This window comes from Asterias rubens, chromosome 7, assembly GCF_902459465.1.
Source record: "Asterias rubens chromosome 7, eAstRub1.3, whole genome shotgun sequence".
Classification (NCBI taxonomy): domain Eukaryota; kingdom Metazoa; phylum Echinodermata; class Asteroidea; order Forcipulatida; family Asteriidae; genus Asterias; species Asterias rubens.
Genome location: NC_047068.1, coordinates 595208 through 620591, shown reverse-complemented (window position 1 = coordinate 620591; position 25384 = coordinate 595208). Strand labels below are relative to the sequence as shown.

General features: G+C 37.8%; 2 protein-coding genes across 4 annotated transcripts; one reads left to right on the top strand and one right to left on the bottom strand.

Annotated features, from left to right (window-relative positions):
• Nucleotides 1–19: 19 nt before the first annotated feature.
• On the top strand, nucleotides 20–7585 carry LOC117292242 (peroxisomal 2,4-dienoyl-CoA reductase-like). The gene is made up of 9 exons (XM_033774225.1): nucleotides 20–248; nucleotides 1103–1171; nucleotides 1875–1926; nucleotides 2238–2303; nucleotides 3020–3089; nucleotides 3754–3878; nucleotides 4308–4401; nucleotides 5410–5514; nucleotides 6320–7585. Exons 1-9 carry the CDS (start codon nucleotides 163–165, stop codon nucleotides 6541–6543), a joined length of 891 nt encoding a protein of 296 aa, XP_033630116.1. The 5' UTR covers nucleotides 20–162; the 3' UTR covers nucleotides 6544–7585.
• Nucleotides 4396–24962, bottom strand: LOC117292241 (N-acylneuraminate cytidylyltransferase-like). 3 transcript variants are annotated; one of them, XM_033774224.1, is made up of 10 exons: nucleotides 24833–24962; nucleotides 23775–23943; nucleotides 22908–23060; nucleotides 21883–22038; nucleotides 20056–20194; nucleotides 16927–17114; nucleotides 16059–16145; nucleotides 15266–15403; nucleotides 14043–14259; nucleotides 4396–4414 (listed from the first exon to the last, which is right to left on the bottom strand). In XM_033774224.1, the coding sequence occupies exons 2-9, from the start codon at nucleotides 23926–23928 to the stop codon at nucleotides 14048–14050; spliced, it is 1227 nt and encodes a 408-aa protein (XP_033630115.1). In that variant the 5' UTR covers nucleotides 23929–23943; nucleotides 24833–24962; the 3' UTR covers nucleotides 4396–4414; nucleotides 14043–14047. The 3 variants fall into 3 exon arrangements, with proteins under 3 accessions (XP_033630115.1, XP_033630114.1, XP_033630113.1); XM_033774223.1 differs by lacking the exon at nucleotides 4396–4414 and adding an exon at nucleotides 12627–13034; XM_033774222.1 differs by lacking the exon at nucleotides 4396–4414 and having other exon boundaries at nucleotides 13950–14259.
• Nucleotides 24963–25384: the final 422 nt, after the last annotated feature.

Genomic DNA, 25384 nt, shown 5'->3' with positions numbered 1-25384 from the left:
GGCGTCCTAATAGAAACAAGTTTAGTTGTTTGGTTTGTGTAGGATCGATCATCAAACAAGTTGCTGTTCAAAGTTCACGAAAAACAAACAACAGAGTAGAAATTCTTATCAATCCATTCAGCTCACAAGTTATGATATTCTGATTCTTCGTTTATCCAAAAGATGGCGTCGAAAAACAGCAGCAGCAGTTTTGACTTTGATGTTTGCATGTCGACTTACAATCATGTTTTCCAACCTGATGTTTTGAAGTAAGTTCATTATCTTTTCAATTTAATTAAAGACACTGGACACCTTTGGTAATTGTCAAAGACCAGTCTTCTCACTTGGTGTATCTCAACATATGCACAAAATTACAAACCTGTGAAAATTTGAGCTCAATCGGTCATCAAAGTTGCGAGATAATAACAAAAGAAAAAACACCCTTGTCACATGAAGTTGTGTGCTATATCAGATGCTTGATTTTGAGACCTCAAGTTCCAAATCTTAGGTCTCAAATTCAAATTTGTTGAAAATTACTTCTCGAAAACTACTCCACTTCAGAGGGAGCCGTTTCTCACAATGTTTTATACTGCCAACTTCTCCCCATAACTTGTTACCAAGTAAGGTTTTATGCTAATAATTAGTTTGAGTAAATACCAATAGTGTCCACTGCCTTTAAAATCTCATCACCCCCACCCCCACCCCCCTCCTCTGCATGTATTAATCCATGGTCGGCTTGGCTAGGGAGGACATAGGCTTCTATCTCCATGGCCAGACAGAGTAGTTCGACTTTGTGATTTGTGTTGAGTCACTGTACTGTCTGACTTTCTGAAAGTATTTCTTGAACTTAATAAGGGGGGGGGGGGCGTGGCAGTTTTACCCACCTTGTGACTGGCCAGTTTAGGACCAATTTAGCTTGTTGTTTCACGACACTTGTACACACATCATAGGATGTTTTCAAAACTTGATAGCCAGCCAGACCACTTGGTTGTGTTGAAAAGGGCCTAGGAAAATAAGGTTGCTTCTAGCTGTGTGTGTAGCCATGGGAGCCTGTACAGTGTTGATATCATCGGGGCATTCATTGTGTATTGTTTTCATTATTTTTATCCATTTTTATCCTCAGCAATAAGGTGGCCTTCATCACAGGAGGAGGGTCTGGAATATGCTTCACTATTGCAGAAGTTTTTATGAGGTATGATTATATTAATTATTAATTTGTATTATTTCTTTGGTCTTTTTGGGGGGAACGAAAAAAACCTTACAAAGGATCAAGTTTTCTAAATGAATGGTGTTTGAAGCTTTGCATGGTGTGAAGAATATGAAGTAACTATAAATACTAAATAGTAAACTTACGGGTACAGCCATGTATAATACCTGTGTTGTCATCCATGTTTAAAGGGAAGGTACACATTTGGTAGTTACTCAAAACAAATATTAACTGACTTGGTAACGAGCATTGGAGAGCTGTTGATAGTATAAAACATTGTGGGAAACAACTCCCTCTGAAGTAACGTAGTTTTTGAGAAAGAGGTAATTTCTCACTAAAATAACAAAAGACTTCTGGCTAGAAGTCTTTTATTCCTATCTGAAAGCACACAAATTCATCCAACAAGGGTGTAATTTCTTTCATAATTGAGCCCAAAGTTTCACAGGCTTGTTATTTTATGCTCATGATGGGATACACCAAGTGAGAAGACTGGTCTTTGACAATTCCCAAACGTGTACCTTCCCTTTAGTGTCACTTGAGAAAAATTACTTCTTTTTATCTGTGAGAAAGGGAAATAATTTGTGTGTGAAGTTATATTTGCATTTGTACTTGTATTGCGTTATAAATTTGTGATTTGAAGATTATTACAATGTGTGACAAATTTTTACAAATTTGTATAATTCTACAGGCACCAGTGTGACACAGTCATTGCCAGTCGGAATCTTCAGAGAGTCGAGCAGGTAAACCCACTTGAAAGAAGGAAAAACATATACAGAGCCCAATAATGCTCCCTTTTCAGGGATGAGAAATTTTAGAGTTGTATCCGAGTTTGTTATGATGTCTGCCTGGTAAAAAAAAATGCTGTTACTTCCAGCAAATACAAAAAAATCGCACTCTTTGATCATAAAGACATTCATTCTAAGTGAATAATATTATTTGATAATGGACAGGAAAGAGCGACTAATTTTCCCCTTGTGATGTTTCAGATGTATTTTTCTTTGTGATAGCATTATGAAGTAGGCCTAAATGATTTAATTGTTTCTTTCTCAAGGCAGCCAAGAAGTTAGAGGCAGCCACCGGGCGAAGGTGTATGCCAGTCCAACTCGATGTCAGAAAGGTATTCAAGATGTTGTCTTTCCTTTAATTCTGTTTAGGCTGAGTGCATTTTTTTGTGTTATCGTGCTCAAGCAGGGTAAGTCACCATTGGGGCTCAAGCGTGGCATAGTGCCGATCAACTAAAGTTGCCATTGTAACAATAATACTTCTTATATAGCGCATTTCACAATAACCGTATCAATGAGCTTTACATTAGTTCCCTGGTCATAGGGCCAATAACATCCCTTTAAATGTTTCTCAGCTCTCTTGGGAGTATACAACCTGGGCAACAGTTTGTATCGCTCCAAAGGCTATTCATTCACAATATAAACCTCTGCCCTCGCAGGTACCCATTTATACCCCTGGGTGAAGAGAAGCAAGTATAGTAAAGTATCTTGCTCAAGGATACAAGTGTCATGACCGGGATTCAAACCATACTTTGGTGACTTAGCACCAGAACTTCAATCCGATGCTCTTAACCACTCGGCCATGACACTCTACATGGCCATTAGGCTCAAGCAGGGTACAGTGCATATAGTGAACTAAAGTCACCATTGGTTCATTGCTTCCAGAAGGTTCATGTTAAAGCTGTCTCCTGAAATGATAAGATACTGGTCCTGCTGGCAAGTCACTAAAAAGTTTTGGTCAAACCCTGTGATGTTTTGCATACCCTAGAGTAAAGGATTTCAAGCAACTTTTTAACAAAACTATAACTTGTTTTGAATCTCTACCTTACAGCCGCAAGATGTCCTACGTGGGGTTGATGCGGCACTCGGCCACTTTGGCAAAATTGATATTCTTGTGAATGGTGAGCAATCATGTTTTGTTCATCAGCTGATAGTTACTAAGACAAAGCAACAAACATCAACACCAACGTAAATCCAAATGAATGGTCGTGGGCTCGAATCCCACCCGAGCTTGTTTTGTTTTCTGCAGGCCTTGGGAGGGGAGGGAGGGGGGGGGAGAATACTTCAAATACACTTGTAGGTGCTTAAGTAGACAATTATTAGGCCGTGTCCGAATTGGCGACTTCGGCTACGGCTACAGCTCTGGCTAGGGCGCGCGCGTCTGCCTATTCTTCAACACTGACAGACGCGCTGATCTAGCCGTAGCTGTAGCCGAAGTCGCCAATTCGGACACGGCCTTAGTGTATTTTGCAAACACAGATTCTTTTCATGTGATTGGGGAACGTGCATCGTGTGTTATTCTTTATCTTGGCCAGTACATACAATGCTGCTGTGACACTCACAAATTTAATACAGGAGTCCTATATGGATACTTTGAATGCTTCACAGTGTCGTTTTTTTTTTCTCGAAATAATCCAAACGAGGCAAGGTCGTGCCACGACGGCCAAGGTTCCATCCATCAAAAGCGTCACTTTGAGAAAGTGAAAGTGCTTCTACTGACACTCCTATACAATGTCACACTTGTAGTGAAATATGACATTGTCTTTGTTTTTCATCTTCTCCCAGGTGCTGCTGGCAATTTCCTTGCACCAGCCAGTGGTCTCTCCTTCAATGGTTTTAAGACGGTGATTGAGATTGATACACTAGGAACATTCAACACATCAAAGGCCGTCTACGATAAGTATATGAAGGTAGGCTATAAGGATACCAAGCACAAATTGTACTATTGTGGCATGGTAGTTTGGATGGCGACCTTATTCAGGACGGCAAAATTTGCTTAGCTACTTTTTGTGCTTGAGCAGCTCTATGAGAGAGGGACAAGGGCCTGAAGATTCTAAAAGCTGTGTGGCATATTGTAAATGACTGGACCTAGGAATTATGTATAGCACCATTTCCCGGTAAGGAGCAATTCAGAAGTTTAAAAGTTTTGAAATTTGTTTAATTGTGGGTGGGTGGGTAAAAACAAATATCGGAAAATCAAAATTCAGTTTTCAATTCAATTTTCAATTCAAATAATAGAAGAACCTGTAAAATTGTTAATAGTCAACAAAGTTAGTGCTGAACAGAAGTTTTAAGCACACAACAATTCTAACTTCGATACTCACCTTGTTTGATTACAGATCCATGGCGGTGTAATCATCAATATCTCTGCAACACTTGCGTACCGTGGACAGCTATTTCAGGTTCATGCATCTGCTGCCAAAGCTGCCATCGGTAGGTTGAATGCCTGTGAGGGCAGAGATGGTACTTGTGATTGATTTAGCCCCAGGGAGCTGAGATGGTTTTAGGAATGAATAAGATGGCCCAGTGACTCGGGTCATAATGTTCAAAGCGCTTTTAGACACCCCTCGGGTGCTATATAAAAACCGATTACTATTATTATCAGGCATGCACTTTTCCCGCGGAACTCCGCGTTTTTTTTTTTTTTTTTTCTGATATTTTTATTTTTAGCCTAATATATGCCTGGCAACAACAGTGTACAACTACAATCATGTAAAATAAGCCTAGTACATGCTAACAATGCACCTTAGAGCATAATAAACCTCAACATTTTCTAGGGAACCATTGTGGGTATCATGTCCCGTGGCGTTTCGGCTGCCTCGCTCCGCACTTGCTTTGTGCCTTTGAAAATTGTCCTTTCAACAGGCAGTTGCATGCCTGTATTATTATAATTTCTTCAAAAGCCCAGCTTAAGACTTGTCTCTTTGAATCTACTTACATATTATATCATATTCCATATTATTTCTACTACTGATGCCCATTGTACTTGTCATATCCACATGATATTCTGTAAACTCAAGAAATTTCTCTTAAATTTGTCTTAATTTTTGCTAAGCGCCTTGGATTATAATATGATGGCGCTCTATACATAAGTGCCCGATAATTGATTGATTTATTAAGATAATCTATAACTATGGATTTATGAAATAAAAAGTTGCATCCCCCAGCTGCCGCTTCCCAGGTTGTATAAGAAACTTGGGTGTGATCCCTGGCTACACGGCAGTTAACGGTTGTATGGCTTCTGACTGGCACTGCATAACAAAGATATTGACAAAATAGGGAGAGCGCCAGCATAGGGCTAGATAGCTCAGTTAGTGGTTGCTGGCACGCTAAACCGGAAGTCGTTGGTTCAAATCCCTCTCTATTGCAAATTTGTCTTTGTTCAACCCCAAATCATATAAACAAAATTCTTCATGTTGTGTTGTTTGGAATTCTTTCCAGATTCCATGACGAAATCTTTGTGTAATGAGTGGGGAGCCCAGGGTATCCGTGTGGTTGGAATTGCCCCTGGACCAATCGCTGACACGGAGGGAATGAGAAAGCTTGGTAAGTCTGAAATTGTTGTAGATTTTGAATCAATCTAAGATATTGGCCCACCTTGGGCAATAAATCTAGCTCCAATGTAATTTGTTGAAGAGAAATTGCTTAGCTAAGGGAAAAATGTAACCGTTTGACCATTCAATATCATCCACTATGTTTGAATAAGGTTTTCAATTCTTTTTCTCTCTTTTTCAAACAAAATCTGTTAACTCCCATGTCAACTCATATTCCTTATTAAAAAGCAAAGTATACCTTTGGTTTTGGAACTGTCTGATTGTTTTAAAGCTATATAAATGGAGATATACATACTATACAAAAGAACTTATCTGCAAAACAAATTCATTTAAAGCCATTATACACTTTTGGTACAGAAAAAAAATTAAAAGTTCACAGATTTACAAACAATTTACAGGGTTTACAGAAGGTAATGGTGAAAGACTTATCTTGAAATATTATTCCATGAGAAAACATTAAAACAATATAAATTCTCGATAGCGAGAATTATGGATTTATTTTAAACTTATGTCATAAAACGGCGAAACGTGGGGAAACAAGGGTGGGTTTTCACGTTATTTTCTCCCGCCTCCGATGACCGATTGAGTCTAAAAAAACAAAATGTATTTTATATATAAGCTGTGGTACACGAAGTGTGGGCCTTGGACAATACTGTTTACCAAAAGTATCCAATGGCTTTAAAAAGGTGCAAGCTTTTTTTTTTACATATTGATGAAAATCTGGAGCAGTGATGTCCATGCAAAAACCCCTTAGTTCAGCAAAGGTCGTTAAAAATTCCATCCATTTACATTTCCAGGAGGTGCCGCCCTCAACGAGCAAGATATGGATAGAGCGTTTAGGAATCTACCCCTACAGCGATTGGGAACCAAATGTGACATAGCGGACTGCGCTGTCTTTGCTGTTAGCTCAGCGGCTAGTTACATCTCGGGCCATACTATAGTAGTGGATGGAGGATGCTGGATGACAGATGATAACAATATGGACGCGGTTATAAAACGATTAGGTAATTCAAAGCTGTAAATGTGGGTGATAACTCCCTTTATGAAACTGTTACATTTAGTTCAAGGGGTCGATTTCACAAAGAGTTTAGTCTTAAAAGATCTTAAAAACTTTAGGGTAGTCCTAAGTTAGGACGAGTAACACATCCTGACATGAGATAAGACTAGTCTTAACTCTTTGTGAAATCCACCCCTGGACTGTCGTAATAATAGATAGTATATTTGGGTCGCTTTCACCAAGAGTTAGGATGAGTCTTAGGAGATCTTAAAAACTTTAGGCTAGTCCTAAGTTGAGCTGAGTAACCTCGTCCTGACTCGAGATAAGACTAGTCTTAACTCATTGAAACCTGCTGAAAATGTTAATGATTTTTAAAACTACATCGGTTCGTGAAAACTTCCCTGTTCTATTACTGCTACTTCAGGTCTGATTAGTGCTAGGTTAAGATGAATCCGGGTAAACCATGGTCAATTTATGACAGTACAGTTGAGCTAAATTGATTTCAGTTATGATTTTTATGTTCCATTTCTGTAATTGCATTAATAATACCATTATCGGTGTAGAAAGCTATGGTTATTAATTTGTGTTACTGTTTTCGGAAATGTTAGCCAAGGATACCTCATGTGAACTTTAACACTGTAGCTTACAAGCCTGAGGAATGTACATGTACTAAGGTGATTGCTATGTTAACCAGAAACGCCAGGGTTAACCCCTACTCTTCCACAATAAGTGTTTTGGGTCCTTTTTCGTGCACTACCAATCCTAGTGCAGAGGACCTTGGGCTTAATATCCCATCGGAAAGACGAAGCAACTATGATCAAGTATCTTGTGCAAGACCAGGACTAAAACAAGACCAGGACTAAAACCCACACTCTGCTGATCAACTACACCAGGGCCCAATTCGATAGAAGCTGCTAAGCACAAAATTTGCTTAGCATGAAATTTTTCCTTGATAAAAACATGATTACCAACAAAATTTCCCTTTGTCTCATATTACTTGTTACTTATATTCAGCTGATGTTTGCTCATCCTGAAAAATCATGTGGAAATATGGTTGGTAATCCTGTTTTTGTCAAGGCAGAAATTTCATGCTAAGAAAATTCTTGTGCTTCGCAGCTCTATGAAATTGGGGCCAAATCTTGAGTCCAGCCGTCGATTTCACAAAACTCTTCCTAATTTAAGACTAATCTTAGTACTTAGGACGAGTCCCAACCCTGCACTGTAGCATGCAGACCTTAAGAATAATCCTAAGTTACATGTAGGACGAGTTACTCGTCCTGACTCGAGATAAGACGAGTCCTAACTCTTTGTGAAATCGACGGCAGTGCTGTTAAGCGCTCGGCCATGACAGGCCACAATGTCAGTTCATACACGTGTATGTGAACTATAAAAAAGTTTGTCTTTATACAAAATATGAATTAATATAAGAAGTGCTCACAGGTTTTAACTTTACGAGTCAAAGAGACAACTCTAACTGTAAATTACAATGAATTATATACAATTTATGTTTTTTAATGGAGGTTTTGTACAAGTAATTAATTATAAATATCTATTTTTCTTTACAACATAATGAATCAGGAGATTATACTGATTCTTTCAAAATAAAAATTTTGAGATTTGGTTTATTTTGTGTTGCCTTTCCTCCGTTTTATCTTCAAGTCCGTCTATTTTATGCTGGTACTTTCCCTTCAGCATATGTTATCACTTGGATAATTTGTTACTACCTAAATTCATTAATGTTCTTTTAAATTTCGAAAGAGGGGAGGCATTTGTAGTATTTGGTGCTCGTTCTCACTCGAACTTGGCAATTAAACCGTCTCTTTTATGCTGGTATTTTCCCTTTCAGCACATCCTTTCACTTTGATAATTTGTACTACATAAATCCAGTTATTTCGAAAGAGGGAAGGCAGTTGTTAGTTATTATGTGATCCGCTCTTGAAAATGAGCCAGATGTTGACAATTTAAAGGATTGAGTTCAATATGCATGGCTGGAAAGAACACATCGGCAGCAGTTTATTTGGTATATACATGTATCTAAGCTTTGGGGTGTATCGCGTTGCTGAGTTACTCCCGTTTGAAATTAGCAATATATAATTTTTTGTCAAAAACAAATTACAAGTAAAGCGATGTTTTAAACTACCATTTCGCGCAAAAGGATACAAATTAGACTAAAGTATGATCATAAAATTGTTGTATTCATAGCTTTATTATTGTTATATATAATTTCCACATTGAACTGTCCAAGGCATAATAATGCATTTGGCGACATCTGACTTATTTTCACAGAGTGGGACACGAACTGTCCACTACATAATAATGCATTTGGCGACATCTGATTTATTTTCACTGAGTGGGTCACGAACTGTCCACTACATAATAATGCATTTGTCGACATCTGACTTATTTTCACAGAGTGGGTCACGAACTGTCCACTACATAATAATGCATTTGGCGACATCTGACTTATTTTCACAGAGTGGGTCACGAACTGTCCACTACATAATAATGCATTATTTTCACAGAGTGGGTCACATACATGTATATAGCGGAATACTCGACTTCAAAATAATCTGTACTCGAAGTGAGTTATTCAGTACCAGACTAATAATGCATTTGTCGACATCTGACTTATTTTCACAGAGTGGGTCACATACATGTGTATAGCGGAATACTCGACTTCAAAATAATCTGTACTCGAAGTGACTTATTCAGTACCAGACTAATAATGCATTTGTCGACATCTGACTTATTTTCACAGAGTGGGTCACATACATGTGTATAGCGGAATACTCGACTTCAAAATAATCTGTACTCGAAGTGACTTATTCAGTACCAGACTAATAATGCATTTGTCGACATCTGACTTATTTTCAGAGTGGGTCACATACATGTGTATAGCGGAATACTAGACTTCAAAATAATCTGTACTGGAAGTGACTTATTCAGTACCAGACTGAAGGTGTACTCTGATTTTAAAGTAATTAAATTAATGAGTAAAATCAGAACACCCGAAAACATTAACAGTACTCGCACACAATGGCCTATGTACTCACATTGGAGTACTACTCGGCCACCCTAGTACTCGGCAGTACTCGCTACTCAACTTAAAAGTACATGTCTACAACACTGGGGGAAAGGTGGAGGTGTGCATTTGAAAGAATATTTGAAAGAAACACTCATTTCTAAGAATAATCAAAAAACTTTGATTCATATCTTATTTATTGCATTTACATAATAAGGATTGTCTTGAAATTGTATTTTTGACTGAAATAACATAAAAGTTTCTACAGTATTTTGGACGCAACAAATTATTTTTACAACAAAATAAAATAAAATAAAATTACACAATTCAATTGCATCAGTGAAAACATCTAATCCTTTTGTGTACTACATGTACTTTAGAGCTACAACACAATTTTCACCCCTTTTCCCCTGCCCTTGTTTCAAAGCGCTGTTTAAGCAAACAGTGGTATTGAACAGAATCAATTTCTGCTAAGCAAAAAAAAAACCAGTGAACCAGTTGAAAACCACAGATTTTATAGTGAATTTGATTGAAAGCAGTAATTTGACTGAATTTTCTAATTTGGCGAGTGAGAAAAATTTACAATTGCATTGGTCACCTTGTTGAACTGTGTATTCCATTGTCTAATTTTGCATATCATACACTTATAATCACAGATCGCCCTGATTCATCGTCACGTCTAATCATTCACAAAACTTGTCTCTGGATAATATTCCAGCTGATTCGTTATCCTTATACACACTATATATTTTTAATGATGCATCGCTTCATTTCCTCATATAAATTGAATTAGCTTTTGAAATAAAACCAAAAAGGGTCCCTACCAAACCTAGGCTCAGGCTCCTAAAATTCAAAGCAGTGTCTATTTTTAGGTGTTCTGGTATTCAGCCCAAACACCTCTTATGTTTGTTCGTTTTCCCCCCTTCTTTTTCTTTATACTTAATTCCTCCGCTTCTCCAGCATTTTCAGCTACCAAAAGCACCCTTTCCAAGCTTGTATGAACTTGAAACGTCACACATAGTTAGATATTCAATAGGAGAGGAAACCATTCAAGTTACGTCTGGATGACGTCATCCATTCTTGAGTTATGAAAATTCAAAGTTTATTATTTCAAAAAATAATAACTTTTGATCTACACGAGGGATTTTTCCAATAAGTACATGTACATCATCCTTCAAAACTGCATGAACAAACTGCATGAACGCTTCACAGACATGACCCCATTTTGACCATGTCTTCCGGTTCAAATCAGAAGTTGAAAATTGAATAATTCATGTACCCGGTATAAAGAACTACGTTTCCCCCATTGGTCATGCATAAAGATTTTACATGTACAACATGTAAAGTGTATGCGGTGCAGAGTCACGCTCCAGTGCGCATGTCTAGAGCGCGATGTAGCTTCGTGTATAGTCTGTGTTTGAGCCGTTTTCAGCATAAATTTCTCTTGCGGTTGGTTGGTCTCTTCTACGACAGTAGTCAATTTCATATTTACTCAACCACATATGCTATTTTGACAACCTTTACATCATATGAAAGGGCTCTAAATACTTCACACAAAAATGGATATGTTGGTGACATTCTCTTGACCTTTTGACCTGTCTAAACTAGAAGTGCCTGTAAAATACTTTAAATAGGCACTTTTTAATTGCTTTTAAGTTGGTATGTCCACCTTTTTATGCTTTCCCCATCACAGAATACAAGTCTGGCAAAGGTCTGGTTTAAAAAAAATATTACCGATGATGTCACACACATGTAAGAGCACCCTCTAGCGGCAGATTAAAAACATCTCAAATTACACTTTTACTAGATGTCTGTGGCAGAGTTTATGAAAATTGTTTAACAATTGGTATACATAATGTCCTCCATGGACCAACATATCTGTGGAGTCTTAGCTTGATGACGTCATCATGTGTCACATGGTATTGCTTTAAGGGTGCACTTTTCAAAGCTGTGTGCTTGCCAAACCAAAAGTTTGACTGGGGTGAAACCTTGTGTGTTTTAGTCAAGGACTTTAACTTATTAAAATTGACGTCATGCATGACGTTACCATGTTTGTTTGTTTTTTTACAATTTTTTTTTCAATTTTGATCATTTATTACATGTCTTGACATGCTTGAGAACAAAGCAAGGTGCAGTATTTGTTTTCTACACCAGGCTTTTACTCCCAGAAACTGAACACCTAGAGTTTGTGTTAAAACAAACTCTTTATTTAAAGTCATTTCAAACAATTTTTTTTATAAAGGCTTCACTGAGTTGGGCTATCGACTTAAATCAAATGTCAGCAGGGACACATATAACCACCTACTCCTGGGGCTGAAACAGGCTTACCCCCATCACAGTCCATAAGGATGTACATGTAGGCATGGGTATTATCAACTAGGATGAGCCTAGTCGGGAGTATAGAACGCACTTCACTTCAGTTGAGTTTAAACCAACGGTTCTTTTCAGAACCAACCCAACTCATTAGAGATAGTCATTACATGGTGTTACACATGTAATACAAACCTTTCCATATTGTATTTCCACCATGCAAAGTTTCAAATCCTACGCACTTCACTTCCTCAACGTTCTACTAACAAACTATAGTTATGTGCCCTGCTCGAGGGCACAAGTGTCATGACCAGGAAACGAACCAACACTGTTCGTGCTGAAAACACAAGAGCTTGGGTCCGGTGAACTAAACCGCCCGGCCACGAAATGCTACAACATCTTCAACATCACACAGAGCCCGGAGCCTAGGTTCAGCGCTTAGAAACCTCGTATTAAGCGCTATATAAATGCATCTTATTATTGTTATTATTATTATTAGGTTTCAAAAAAGTTCAAAGATCATATCCCATGTTATCGATTTCACAGGAAGTACACATTTAGTTCATGATTTATACTTTGATTTGAGTGAAATGACAAGTAGAGTTGCTGTGATGTTAAAAATACTAAACTATGAGTTTCCCCCCCCCCATTTTTGACACAGTGAAATTAGCCCCACAGTGTAACCGCAGGCCTGATACTTCACGGAGGCAACGAAGGCGATTGCCTCCGTGTCCCCTGGTCATTGCCTCGGTGCCCATGAAATGCTACAGTAGAAATTTGCAATTTCATCATAGGGTGCCCTTTACCAAAAAGAAAATGCCTTGGTGCCCTTGCCCTTTTAAAAACGAAGCGTACAGCCCTGGTAACCTTAATTTGGAATGTATCATTTGCACAGACATGTGATTCTAGAGGGGGACATTTCCTCCAGGCTTTTTAGATCCAGATAATGGGGAGGGGGGGGGGGGGGCTGGTGAAGGAAAGAGGTTGTTCTGTGGGATCAGCCGCTCCCATTCTCCCCACGAGTTGTCCCAGCAGAAAACACAGAGTCAGTCCATACTACGTGGACATACTACGTAGACATCTCCACTAGGTCATTGGTCAGGTCATAAAACTCTCATGCGATGCGGATATCCGTTTTTATCGGAGTATAATATATCCAGATCCAGAGATGGAGTACAGTATCCTGCTTGGGGGGTAAAGTGTTCCTTTAAAGGCAGTGGACACTATTGGTAATTACTCAAAATAGTTATTATCATAAAACCTTTCTTGATTAAGAGTAATGGGGAGAGGTTGATAGTGTAAAATATTGTAAGAAACAGCTCCCTCTGAAGTGACATAGTTTTCGAGAAAGATGTAAATTGAATTTGATTTCGAGACCTCAAGTTTAGAATTTGAGGTCTCGAAATCAAGCATCAGAAAGCACACAACTTCGTACGACAAGTGTGTTTTTTTTTTCATTATTATCTCGCAACTTCGACGACCGATTGAGCTCAAATTTTCACAGGTTTGTTATTTTATGCATATGTTGAGATACACCAACTGTGAAGACTAGTCTTTGGCAATTACCAATAGTGTCCAGTGTCTTTAAAAATATATTAAGGTTTCACTTATCTTTGGCACAAAAAACTACAGCTCTTCACTGTTTTCACACCCTGCTTCGGTCAATTTTGGTTGTCAAATTAAAGTAAGCGTGTAAACGCCACATTGCATAAAACACGCCCTTCACTGTATAGCACACGCTAACTCCCAAACGAGACAATCAAGATTATTGCAATTAAGACGTCAGGTGAATGGGGTCCATTTAGAGGTTAATTCAAGATAATCAAAGTAGCATTAGATATCTGAAAAAAATGAAATTTACAGAGGGTCAACCATTTCGTTAAAAATGACCCACAACAAAACAAAACAAACCGAGGAAACTACATGTATAAGCATCAAATCCCCTCATAAGAAATAGACTCTTCCCATGAAATATGTAAATTGCACATAGCGCGTACGCACTAACATTTTGGTTGGCAAAATGAGGGAACTCCCGCTGTTTTGTACACGGCCGCGTGACGCAGACGCGATTGCGCATCTGATTAGTGCACAACTCTATTGCATTTGCCCACCAAAAGGGGTCTGTACGCATGCGTGAATGTAATTAGCACATTTCATGGGAAGGGTCCATTGCCTAAGAAGCCAAGTATACCGGATTTATTTGGTGGTGTTACTTTCCTCCTGTTCAACTGCCGACTTGGCCTTCTCCATAACCAGTTGGACGTACTCGCAGAAATCCCTGACGGCCCCGCGTCCGCCGTTAAGCTTGGAGATGAAGTGAGAAGCCGTTAAAACAGACGGCTGGGCATCAGCTGGGGTACCACTGACCCCCGCTCGTTTCAGACATTCAATGTCGGGGGTGTCACATCCTATGGAGAATATTAATAAAAGCGATATTTATAAAGCGCTTTTTTTAAAGGATTCAAACACTAGGGGAGAATGCAACCAAACACCTAAATGAGAATATCCAATACAGTCTACCCGCAGATCACTATGTTCTTTGTGATTTATCTGCAGAGTATGCATAGTTTTTTCGTGCGTGACCTCTGTGTGAATATAAATTAGTCAAAAGGGCTCCTGGAATTCGGTCATTTTTAGCCTTTTCTGAAAAGTCTCAACCAAAATAATGTACCAGTAAATTGAAACGAAGAGCATATCTGTCGTTATGTTTTAAACAAAATCGGTGCTACTCAAACTTTTAAAAGAGAAATTTCTACGTAAAAAATGGCTTCAAAAACAGAGAAAACAAGTCACAAAAACACGGCAAATTTTCCCGTTATGAATGTCGGCAACAGTCCCCAATTAGTATGTATGGATAGATTATTTCATATTCTACCTGGAAATGTTAAAAGCGAGACCGGATCGTACCTAATCCAGTCAGGATACAGCGATTTCCACCGTTAATCCAAAACTCCCATTACGAAAACATCAACTATTAGACAGCATGGTTTTCCTGCACGGTGATTGGCTGACGATGAATATGGCAGCAAGCTGTTTTTTGTTGGTATGGTAAACGCGCCTGTCTAAACTATGAGCTGAATGAGGATCAGCTCATTCATCCCATGGTATAGACGGGCTCTTTTGTTATTGACGCTGCCTGTGTGGTCTGGGCACCATACCAACGAAAAACAGCATGCTGCCATATAAATCGATGATGTCAACGACCTTGTATCTTGCATTTAAAAAGGTTGTATAAAGATTCTTTCAATTGATCGAACTTGACCATATATGGAATAAAAGATGGAGTAAAAGTTTATTGCAAATTGCATTTAAAATTATACAAAAATTCATTAAATTAACCAATCTTGAGCATACTACGAATATAAAACGGAGTAAGATGTTAACAACATTCTGAAAAAACATCTTGTTACTCACCCATGAAAGCTATCTGCGTCCACTCCAGCCCCATCTCTGACCTCCACTGTTCAATGACGCTCAGTTTGTCCCTACATCCCATGACCAGAGGGACCTTCAGCTGCTTGGCATACTTGTCATGATTCACACTCTCCTCGGCTAGTGATAAAACAAAAATCATTCAACAAATTTATTATCAACTAAATTTATTATCAACTAAATTTATTATCAACTAAATTTATTATCAACTAAATTTATTATCAACTAAATTTATTATCGGCTAGTGATAAAACAAAAATCATTCAACAAATTACTATCAACTAAATTTATTATCAAATTCATTTATTATCGGCTAGTGACTAAACAAACAAAATGTTAAAATTTGTTTCAACCCGGAAGAAATGTCCAAACCGGGCACAACATCTTATCGAGCACTACCAAAATGCTGTGTATATTTGGTTTGCGGTACACTATATGTGTATCTACTTGCTGCATAATAATACTAATAATAACTGTATTTAAAACGCGCCTTTTTCCAAAGGATACAAAGCGTCAGGGACGAAGTTTTGAATTATGAGACCTAATCCTTGTAGCACCATGCAATGGTTTACAAGGTGCTCTGGCGCAATATGCTATAATATGCGCTTTATACAAATTGTTATTATTATTATGTCAAAAACACAACCACCTTTTGAAATTTCACATGTTAGTTTTTTTTGCAAACATCTACATTTACATAGGATGAAAACAATCGAACGGTTAAAAAAACACTGTACAATGCCTTTAAGGCAAGTATTTTGCTGAATATACTTACTACTTAATATTCGCACGGTAACTCCATTACTCAACAGTGATTGGATGCCGATAGAGTCACTCAGGTTGTATGATCGAAACTCCTCCCCTGCAAGATGTAAAAAAAAAATAATTCCAAATCGTCCAAATGAAGTTGTGGAAATTGTGGAAATTGTCTGAATACACTGAAAATTTTACAATTTGTAAATTCAGCAGCTTGCGCAACAGCACCTTGTAACTAAACCATTACAGGGTGCTATGTCAAGGAGTTGGTTGTGTAATGTAGCTCCCCAATACCTTGCAGGAAAAATGCTGAATGTTGAAGCGTCACTGAATGACGAATATGACGTCTGCTTACTTATTAAGCACTATAAGGTCACTAATAGCAATTCCATATTTAGAATGAGCAAAAGGAAAAATGTAATGAGTTAAAAAAAAAAATAGATCAAAATCATCAAATGAATGTTCCTTTTTTGCCAAACATACTTTAAAAACCGTTCTTGATCAAACCCCAATTACAAGGAACACCAAATTATGCAAAAGGAATTTATCAAACCTACAATAGACCCCTAGCTATACGCGAAGCGTACTCACATGTGCCTATTCTGGGTGTAATTTTGGGTGTCAAAATTGTATAACATGCCCAAAAGAGAGTTGATACCCCAATTACGCGCAATTTTCAGAGGCGCGTTCTGTATTGTGTAGGAAATCAACAGCTCCCCCTTGCATAACGCGAACAGCTTTTGTCCAATTATCTGCCTCCTTTTTGAGAGTGTGGCGTCATATGCAATGGGTCTATAGTTAATTTACTAATGACTTTACAGCTCTGAGCAGCAGTGCTAAAGAAGAAGCCATAATTATTATGATTATTATAAAAATATGAGTCATACCGCTTGCAGTGATGTGCACCATATTATCTGTGAGGACACCATCGGCAGCGAAGACAACGAGTTGAACTCCTTGGGGTTTTGTCTTCCCGAAATAACCAAACTTGATGACCCGCTGCTCGGCGATTGGCCAGTCAATGTCGGTATCAATGTCCACGCTGTACTCAGCACCCATCTCAAGATAGCCAACCCTGGTTAAAAACAAAAGCAATGGAATGTTTGTAATCAATTTATATGAGTAATAATAATGTAACTTTTCAATTTATAGATAACCAGGGGTGGATTTCACAAGGAGTTAAGACTAGTCTTATTTTGAGTTAGGACCAGTTACTCATCCTAACTTAGGACTATCCATGCAATTTGTATACATATAAATCTCCTAGGACTAGGACTAGTCCTAACTCTTTGTGAAATAGACCTCAGCCCTGGTTACCAATTAAACAAAGGAATGTAATTTTATCGGCTGCTCAGTATAGAAAGTCAATATAGAATGTAATGTTTGTAATAATATAATATGAGTAAGATTCATAACGTGCCTTTCCATATATAGATAACCAACCCTGATTACCAGTAAAAACAAAGAAATGTAATGTTGGTAATAAAATACTAAAAATAACATTTATAATCTGTAGATAACCAACCCTGATTACCAGTAAAAACAAAGAAATGTAATGTTGGTAATAAAATACTAAAAATAACACTTATAATCTGTAGATAACCAACCCTGACTACCAGTAAAAACAAAGAAATGTAATGTTGGTAATAAAATACTAAAAATAACATTTATAATCTGTAGATAACCAACCCTGGGTACCAGTAAAAACAAAGAAATGTAATGTTGGTAATAAAATACTAAAAATAACATTTATAATCTATAGATAACCAACCCTGGGTACCAGCAAAACAAAGAAATGTAATATTTGTAATAAAATAATATTAATAAGATTGATCACATGCATTTTCCAACTGGATAACCAACCCTGGTTACAAAAAAATATGTAATGTTTGTAACAAAATTATAATAATAACATTTATAACGAGCCTTTTTCATCTCTAGATAAACAACGCTGGGTACAGGTAGAAACAAAGAAATGTAATATTTGTAATAAAATAATAATGATAATATTTATAACATGCACTAATATTTCATTTTGATTTCAGAAAAAAACCACAAATGAACATTTATAAGCAATTAAGTTGGTCTTAAGGGCACATTTTTCTCGCAGTAGAATTTCAGACTAACAAATTTCCCAGCACATAAAATACCTGCATAAAGCTTAGGAAAAATTGTAGACCCAAAATAAAGTAGAACATAATTGATAAGTATTGTAATACTTTCTTTTCAAAAAACCATTTACCAACATACATAAGGTCTTTCAATGAATGCACACACAAAAGATACGCTTCAAAAATCACTCATGCAGGGAACATCTGTCATGTCTGTTTATACTATTATTATTAAAGACACTGGACACTATTGGTAAATTATCAAAGACCAGTCTTCTCCCATGGTGTATCTCAACATATGCATAAAATAACAAACCTGTGAAAATTTCAGCTCAATTGATCGTCAAAGTTGCGAGATAATAATGAAAGAAAAAAAGACCCTTCATTACATGAAGTTGTGTGCTTTCATCTTGTTCATATGCTTAATTTTGAGACCTCAAATTCTTATGTTGAGGTATCAAAATCAATTTTGTGGAATACTACTTCTTTCCCAAAAACTACGTTACTTCAGAGGGAGCCGTTTCTCACAATGTTTTATACTATCAACCTCTCCCCATTACTCGTTATCAAGTAAGGTTTTATGCTGATAATTATTTTGAGTAATTACCAATAGTGTCCACTGCCTTTAAACATGTGCATGCCCTGGAAGCTTTGAATTGTACGCCATTATACAGTCAATCCCTTTGAGTAGCAGTACGAATTCAGGAAAATACATTATCATAGCGCTAGATTGGTGAAAACCAATTAAACCAGGCCTTGAACCATAACAAGTTCATTGTTATGGAGGATCATTAACATGAAGGTCATATGATAATTAGATGGAATATATATCTTTATTATCTCTGGAATTATATGTAATGGCCTTGATCCAATTGGTTCAGACGATAATGATAACTTAGAACAATGAAACAAAATTAAAGGAACACGTTGCCTTGGATCGGTCGAGTTGGTCTTTGAAAAGCGTTTGTAACCGTCTGTTATAAAATGCAAATAAGTAGAAAGATGTTGTAAAAGTAGAATACAATGATCCACACAAACATGCCTCGAAATTGCACGGTTTTCCTTTTACCTCGTCGAAGAACAAACTCTACCTTGCAAGTATACACACATGGTGTTACTGCAAACCAAATATATATTGATACATCACCATGCAATGCCTCAAATCCTATATATGCTGAACATGCAACAATAAACAAAACAAAATGAGTCTTGTCCAATAGACATGTTGACCTAAGCTGTGTTACCATTAGACTTTTTTTGGAGATTTTTCTGGAAAATGACAAAATTAAATCCAATGGGGATGCATGGTTAATTGACCTCCCTGTAAATGTACGTCGACAAATGCTACCAAATAAAAGGCCAGGTGGGAATGCCCCACAGAATTACATCACTTTCCGTGTGTCAGCGGAAGAATAAGTATAATAATAATAATAATATTGAAGTCTTTTATAGCGCACGTATCTACCAAACAAGGTACTCAAGGCGCTGAGTATATACAAACTTTCAGAAAGATAGGTAATTGCAGTGATGAATTCTGAGGCCCAATTATGTTGCACCTAAGGGTTTACACAGTGCTACGGCGCATACAGCAGCCACAGCCAGGAACACCAGGGCGAACCCCTTCTCTTTTCCATAAGTTCACTGGATTATTTTATTTGCGTTACACAACACATGGGACCAACCGCTTTACGTCCCATCCAAAGGACGAAGCAATGGTTAAGTGTCTTGCTTAAGGACACAAGTGTCATGGCTGGGGATTTGAACCCACACTGTGCTGATCTCGGGAATGGGAACTCGGATCTACATTTACAAGCCTGTTGGTGTGGATTTCCTTCCCCTCCCCCCCCAAAAAAAAAAACCAAAACAAAAACAACAACAACAAAACAGCCCTAGGGTCATACTTACTTTCCACCTTGGAAAAGCCCTTGCATAAGCAGTTCTCGAGTCGCAAAATAGAAGGAGCCGTTCTCGTAGAGCTCTCCGTTCCAGTCCTGACGACGAGGTCTCTTGGCTGGGTTCAGGTTCTCAGGATCTGTCACTTCACCTTTTAGGAGGAAAAGAGAAAACTATCTCAGCATGACTTTGCCTCAAAACTGCCAGCTTTGGCTATCCAGTTAAAGAAAAAAAGGGTCATTTAGAAAACTAGAGTGGGATTTGGAACTGCTTTCTTCGAAATAGGATTTGAAACATTGCATGCTGAGGTATCAATATATATTTGGTTTGCAGTAACACCATGTGTGTATCTACTTGCCAGGTAGAGTTTGTTCTTAGAGCTACTACCACAGAGAAGATTAATCGGATGTTTGGGAGACTTCTATGTCCTTAAAAGAACTGTCCTGCTTTCTAACTACTACCCGGGTGGAAGGTATAGAAAATTGGCTGGGACTACTACTTTAGCTTACTGCACTACCGCGGAGTCAGTTCTTGAATTGGTTTCAACGTTTTGACTAGCTTGCTCTAGCTTTCTTTGAGTTAATGTGACGGAGCTTTAACCAAATGAACAACCTTGTCACACAAAGTTGTGTGCTTTCAGATGCTTGATTTCGAGACCTCAAAATCAAATTTTGAGATCTCGAAATCAAATTTGTGGACAATTACTTCTCTACTACGTTACTTCAGAGGGAGCCGTTTCTCAAAATGTTTTATACTATCACCTCTCCCCATTACTTGATACCAGGTAACAAGTAAGGTTTTATGCTAATAACTATTTTGAGTAATTACCAATAGTGTCCACTGCCTTTAAGCATACACCAGGTGATATTGATTTTAGGAGTATTGAAGTTCACAGTCAGGAAGTGAATACATAATGTACAACAGGTGAAGTAAACAATACACGTCATCGACACAGATGATGAAGGGTTAAAAATAATATTTATCCATTTCCCAATAAGCGGCTACTGCTACGACTACAGCTAGATTTCCCTGTCATGCACACATACAATGTACTTATAAACACCCTTAGCAGAAGCCGTAGTCATAGCTGTTCCAATCCAAATAAGGGCTCTGCCACTATTTGACATGGGACCAATACAATTCAAAACAAAAGCATTTGTACAGTACTCTTGCAAACCAACATGTATTACAGTGCTTTACAAGCAGAAAAAAAAAAAAAAAAAAAAATGAAAACATAATAAGGAGTCAAATAAATGAGTCGTAAGAGCTTTCCTAAAGGCTGCCAGTGAGGGAGACGACAAATACTATAATTATAGTGGCTTCTTATATAGCGTTCAGGTCCATCACCCAGTGACACTCATAGCGCTTCAATAACTATTACCCCTGGTCATTGGGCCTTAAATCATTCCTTAAACCATCTCAGCTTCCTGGGGAGTATACAGCCTGTGCCGCCAAATATGTAGCGCAATCAAGGCTAATCAATCACAAGAACCAACTCTGCCCACACAGGTACCTATTTACTTCTGGGTGGAGAGAAGCAATTATAGTGAAATGTCTTGCTCAAGGACACAAGTGTCACGACCGGGATTCGAACCCACACTCTTCTGAACAGAATCACCAGAGCTTGAATTCAGTGCTCTTATCTGCTCGGCCACGACACCCCATTATAAGGTAACTGTTCCAAAGAGTTGGCCAAGGAGCATTGAACCCCTCCCCCCCAAAACCAGTCAGCCTAATGTACGAGCATGTGGGATTAAAACAAGTCGTTATCCTGAGATGATAATACCAAAGTTGATTTACCAGAAAGGAACAAAATGAATTTTGAAGGGAAATATTCACCTCTGGTTGTGACCTCCTTCCACCTGAAGAGGTGACGTCTTGAGACTGCAAACACTGAATCATAACCCTCATGGCGTATCATACGACATGGTCCTTGAAGATGCCAGGGGTGCAAACAAGGGGATGTGCACTGTATTTGAGCAATGAAATTCACCTCTGTAAAAGAAGAAAGAAAAAAAAAAACTTTTTAAAAACAAAAATATATCTGAAAACCTATAAAAGCTACAATTCACCTTTTAAAGGGACACTCTGCCTTGGACTGGAGGAGTTGGTCTATAAAAAGGGTTTATAACCAACCGTTTGTTATAAAATGCATAAGGTTGGAAAGATGTTGCAAAAGTAGAATACAATGATCCACACAAACTCACCTTGCAATTGCGGTCGGCCATTTATGGGAGTCAACAATAAATGGCCGACGGTGTTCGTCGACGAGTGAGGTGTGTTTGTGTGGATCATTGTATTCTACTTTTAAAACATCTTCTCAACCAATGCATTGTATAACAAACGGTTACAAACGTTGATCTAAGACCAACTTGACCGATGCAAGGCAACGTGTTCCTTTAAAGTCTTGTTGCCTAATTCTGGTTTTCCATTATTTTCCGTTTACAATAGAAAGAGCAATATTGTTATACAAACAAAAAAACAAGAGAAAATCAATCAGGAAAGAGGTATGTTTTGAGTACCTTCTTAAACACATCCAATGACGGAGCAGATTTAATCATTTTGTCTATAAACATTCATCAATTATATTGACAAAAACAATCGATGACCCTGGTGTATAACACTGGTGAATCAGGCCTGAAATTACACAGAGGCCATTGCCTCTGTTGCCCCTAGTATTGTCCTTGGTGCCCCTTCAAAGGTTTCCCATAGACTTGAAATTTTTTCAAATGGATTTATGCCCTTTGAAAAACGAAAATGGCCTTGCCCTCTCGAAAATGAAATTTCAGGCATGGGGGGATAAAACCAAGGATAAAACATGGTACTCAATAAATAAATTCTTGGCTTCGGGGGGCCAGCTTTACCTGGATGAAATCTTAAAAATTCATGAACAGCTTCGATGGACGTTGACTGGTCACGCGATGTTTCGGCCGCCCTCCGATGAACTTTTGCCCCCCATTCAATAGCAATTCGTTCAATTTCATCATGGTCTGTAGATACCCAAACACTGTCGAACTCTGTAAACCAAACACAGACAAACTTGTACTTAAGAAATAGTACACTCTCATTTTAGAATAAAATTGCCAGTACTGGCCAAATTATAGTAATAATAATAATTACAAAACTTATAATGTGCACATATCCTAAGGCGCGCCTACGATAATAAAATACAATAACTCACAAAAAAATTACAAATTTATACTATGGAAAATGATGATCACATTACAATGAGTGAGAAAAGGCCTGGGAAATACATGTACAAGAACCCACACCACTGTTACCCAGTGAACCTTTTGTAAAGAAAAGGCGTTTCCCCTCATGTTCCCAATTATTTAGCTTCATATGTAACACAGTGCTACATGTCTGAAAGGAAGTCTCACATTTATGACTGATTTTTGATACATTGTACATATACATCAAAAACATCTATAGCCCTTCACATACCTTGCAGATAAAGCCCCATGAACGTCATTGATTTGAGCACCATACTACATTAAAAGCCACTTTTAATTTGCTTTTTCTGAGATTGAAACTAGTAAATATTTAGCAATCCCGTAGAATGTAATTTTGTTCTTTTTTGATAACAAGATAATTCTAAAAACTTACTTCTTTAATCCAAAATGAAATAAATAATATCACATTAATCAAGGCCAGCAGGTGGCAGGGGTGGCAGGGGAATGGCGGGGGTGTGGCATGGGTGTGGCAGGGGTGTGGCAGGGGCGTGGCCTTACCTCCAGAATCAACTGCAGCCCTCAAGACCCACGAAATAAGAGGTTGTCCCGCAAGAAGTTTGATGTTCTTGAGCTTGATCCCCTTGCTGCCACCTCTAGCCAGGATCAACGCCGCGAAATGCCCCTCTCTCGGCTTGCTGTCGTCTGCCATCATCACCACAGAGCCTGACTGAATCACAGAATTGTAGTACTCGCAAGTTTACTATTTATAGTTAATTCTCACAGAATGATAATGTCAGGTTCAGGTGAGTTGAACTCAATAAATGACAGATATTCTGGCACTGCTTGGTTAATGAAGCGTGATAAACTAGTGGGGGTGACTCCTTTTCAATGGAATGGAGATTTGAATGAATAAAATATTGACAATCGAACTCCGTTAGGCGTTACACATTGTGCTGTTTCCGTTCTGTTGAGATTCTGAGCATTGCACAGATTGTTATATATTATTATCATTACTATTATTTATTCAGCCATTTCAACAATACAACACAAAGACAATACAATTACAAACATACTTCCAGATGGGCTAGGTCAGGGCTACTCCTAGAACTATGAGGTTCATTCCGCAATCGTCTCCTTGAACAGTGATACCCGATAACACTAACAGAATAACTTCATATTTCTAGGACTGAGTAGCCCTGACCTATAGGCCTAAGCTAAGTGTTTTCCATAGATTAGCGATTAGACCTGCTAACATCTGTTGTACTTGTATTGTATTGCAATTGTAATTGTATTGTAATTAGCCATTGACAGCAGGTATATAATATTATTATATTAATAATCCAAAAGCCGAGTAGGCCTAATTTTAATTAAATAATAAATAACAAAAAAGATAAGAACTTCTTAAAGAAGAGGAAAAATAAATAAAAACATGTTCATGTATGTACCAGTAAAAAAAATATTATTTAGTTAGTTTAGGGGCCCTAGTTAGTTTACAGATTAACAGAAAGCAAAAAAAAAAAAGAATTGGTTGCAATATCATACATTGTGAATGGTATGATAAATCATGATGTGAAATTAATTCAAATGCACATGGCACCTCGTTATTAATTATTTACCTCTGCTCGGCTGCTTTTCTTTGCCTCTCAACAGCTACTTCAGATGGTGTGATATTTCATCTAGGATGCTTTGCCGACTATAAAATTCTGATTCAAAGAGCGGTGTCTCACCATAGAGGAGGGTCTCACATCACATTTCTCGCTGAACAAAAATACCCCGTTTATTTTGAGCGCCCTTTTAAACTTGCACAAGTATGTTGTGGTAAATTATAAAATCGAATGTAAGGAATTACACCCAGGTGAAGGATACCCTTATGTTCTATACTGGCTTATATTTAAAAAAGTGTCGGCTAAAGTTCTAGTAAGTTATTCTTAAACATAGGGACATCTTACCAAAGAAAACACAAGTTTATATATTGCTTTTTATTAGTATTTTATTATGATAAAGACTTGTACAAGTTTATTATGAAAAAGAGAGTATGCCAAGTGTCGTCGTGTATCCCGTCTTTCAATGTGTTTGAAGAAGTTAGCTGTCAGAAGAGCACCATACTAGTTATAGAGCGCCATCTAATGCATTTATTAATAATTAATTGTAATCTCCAAGTATCACTA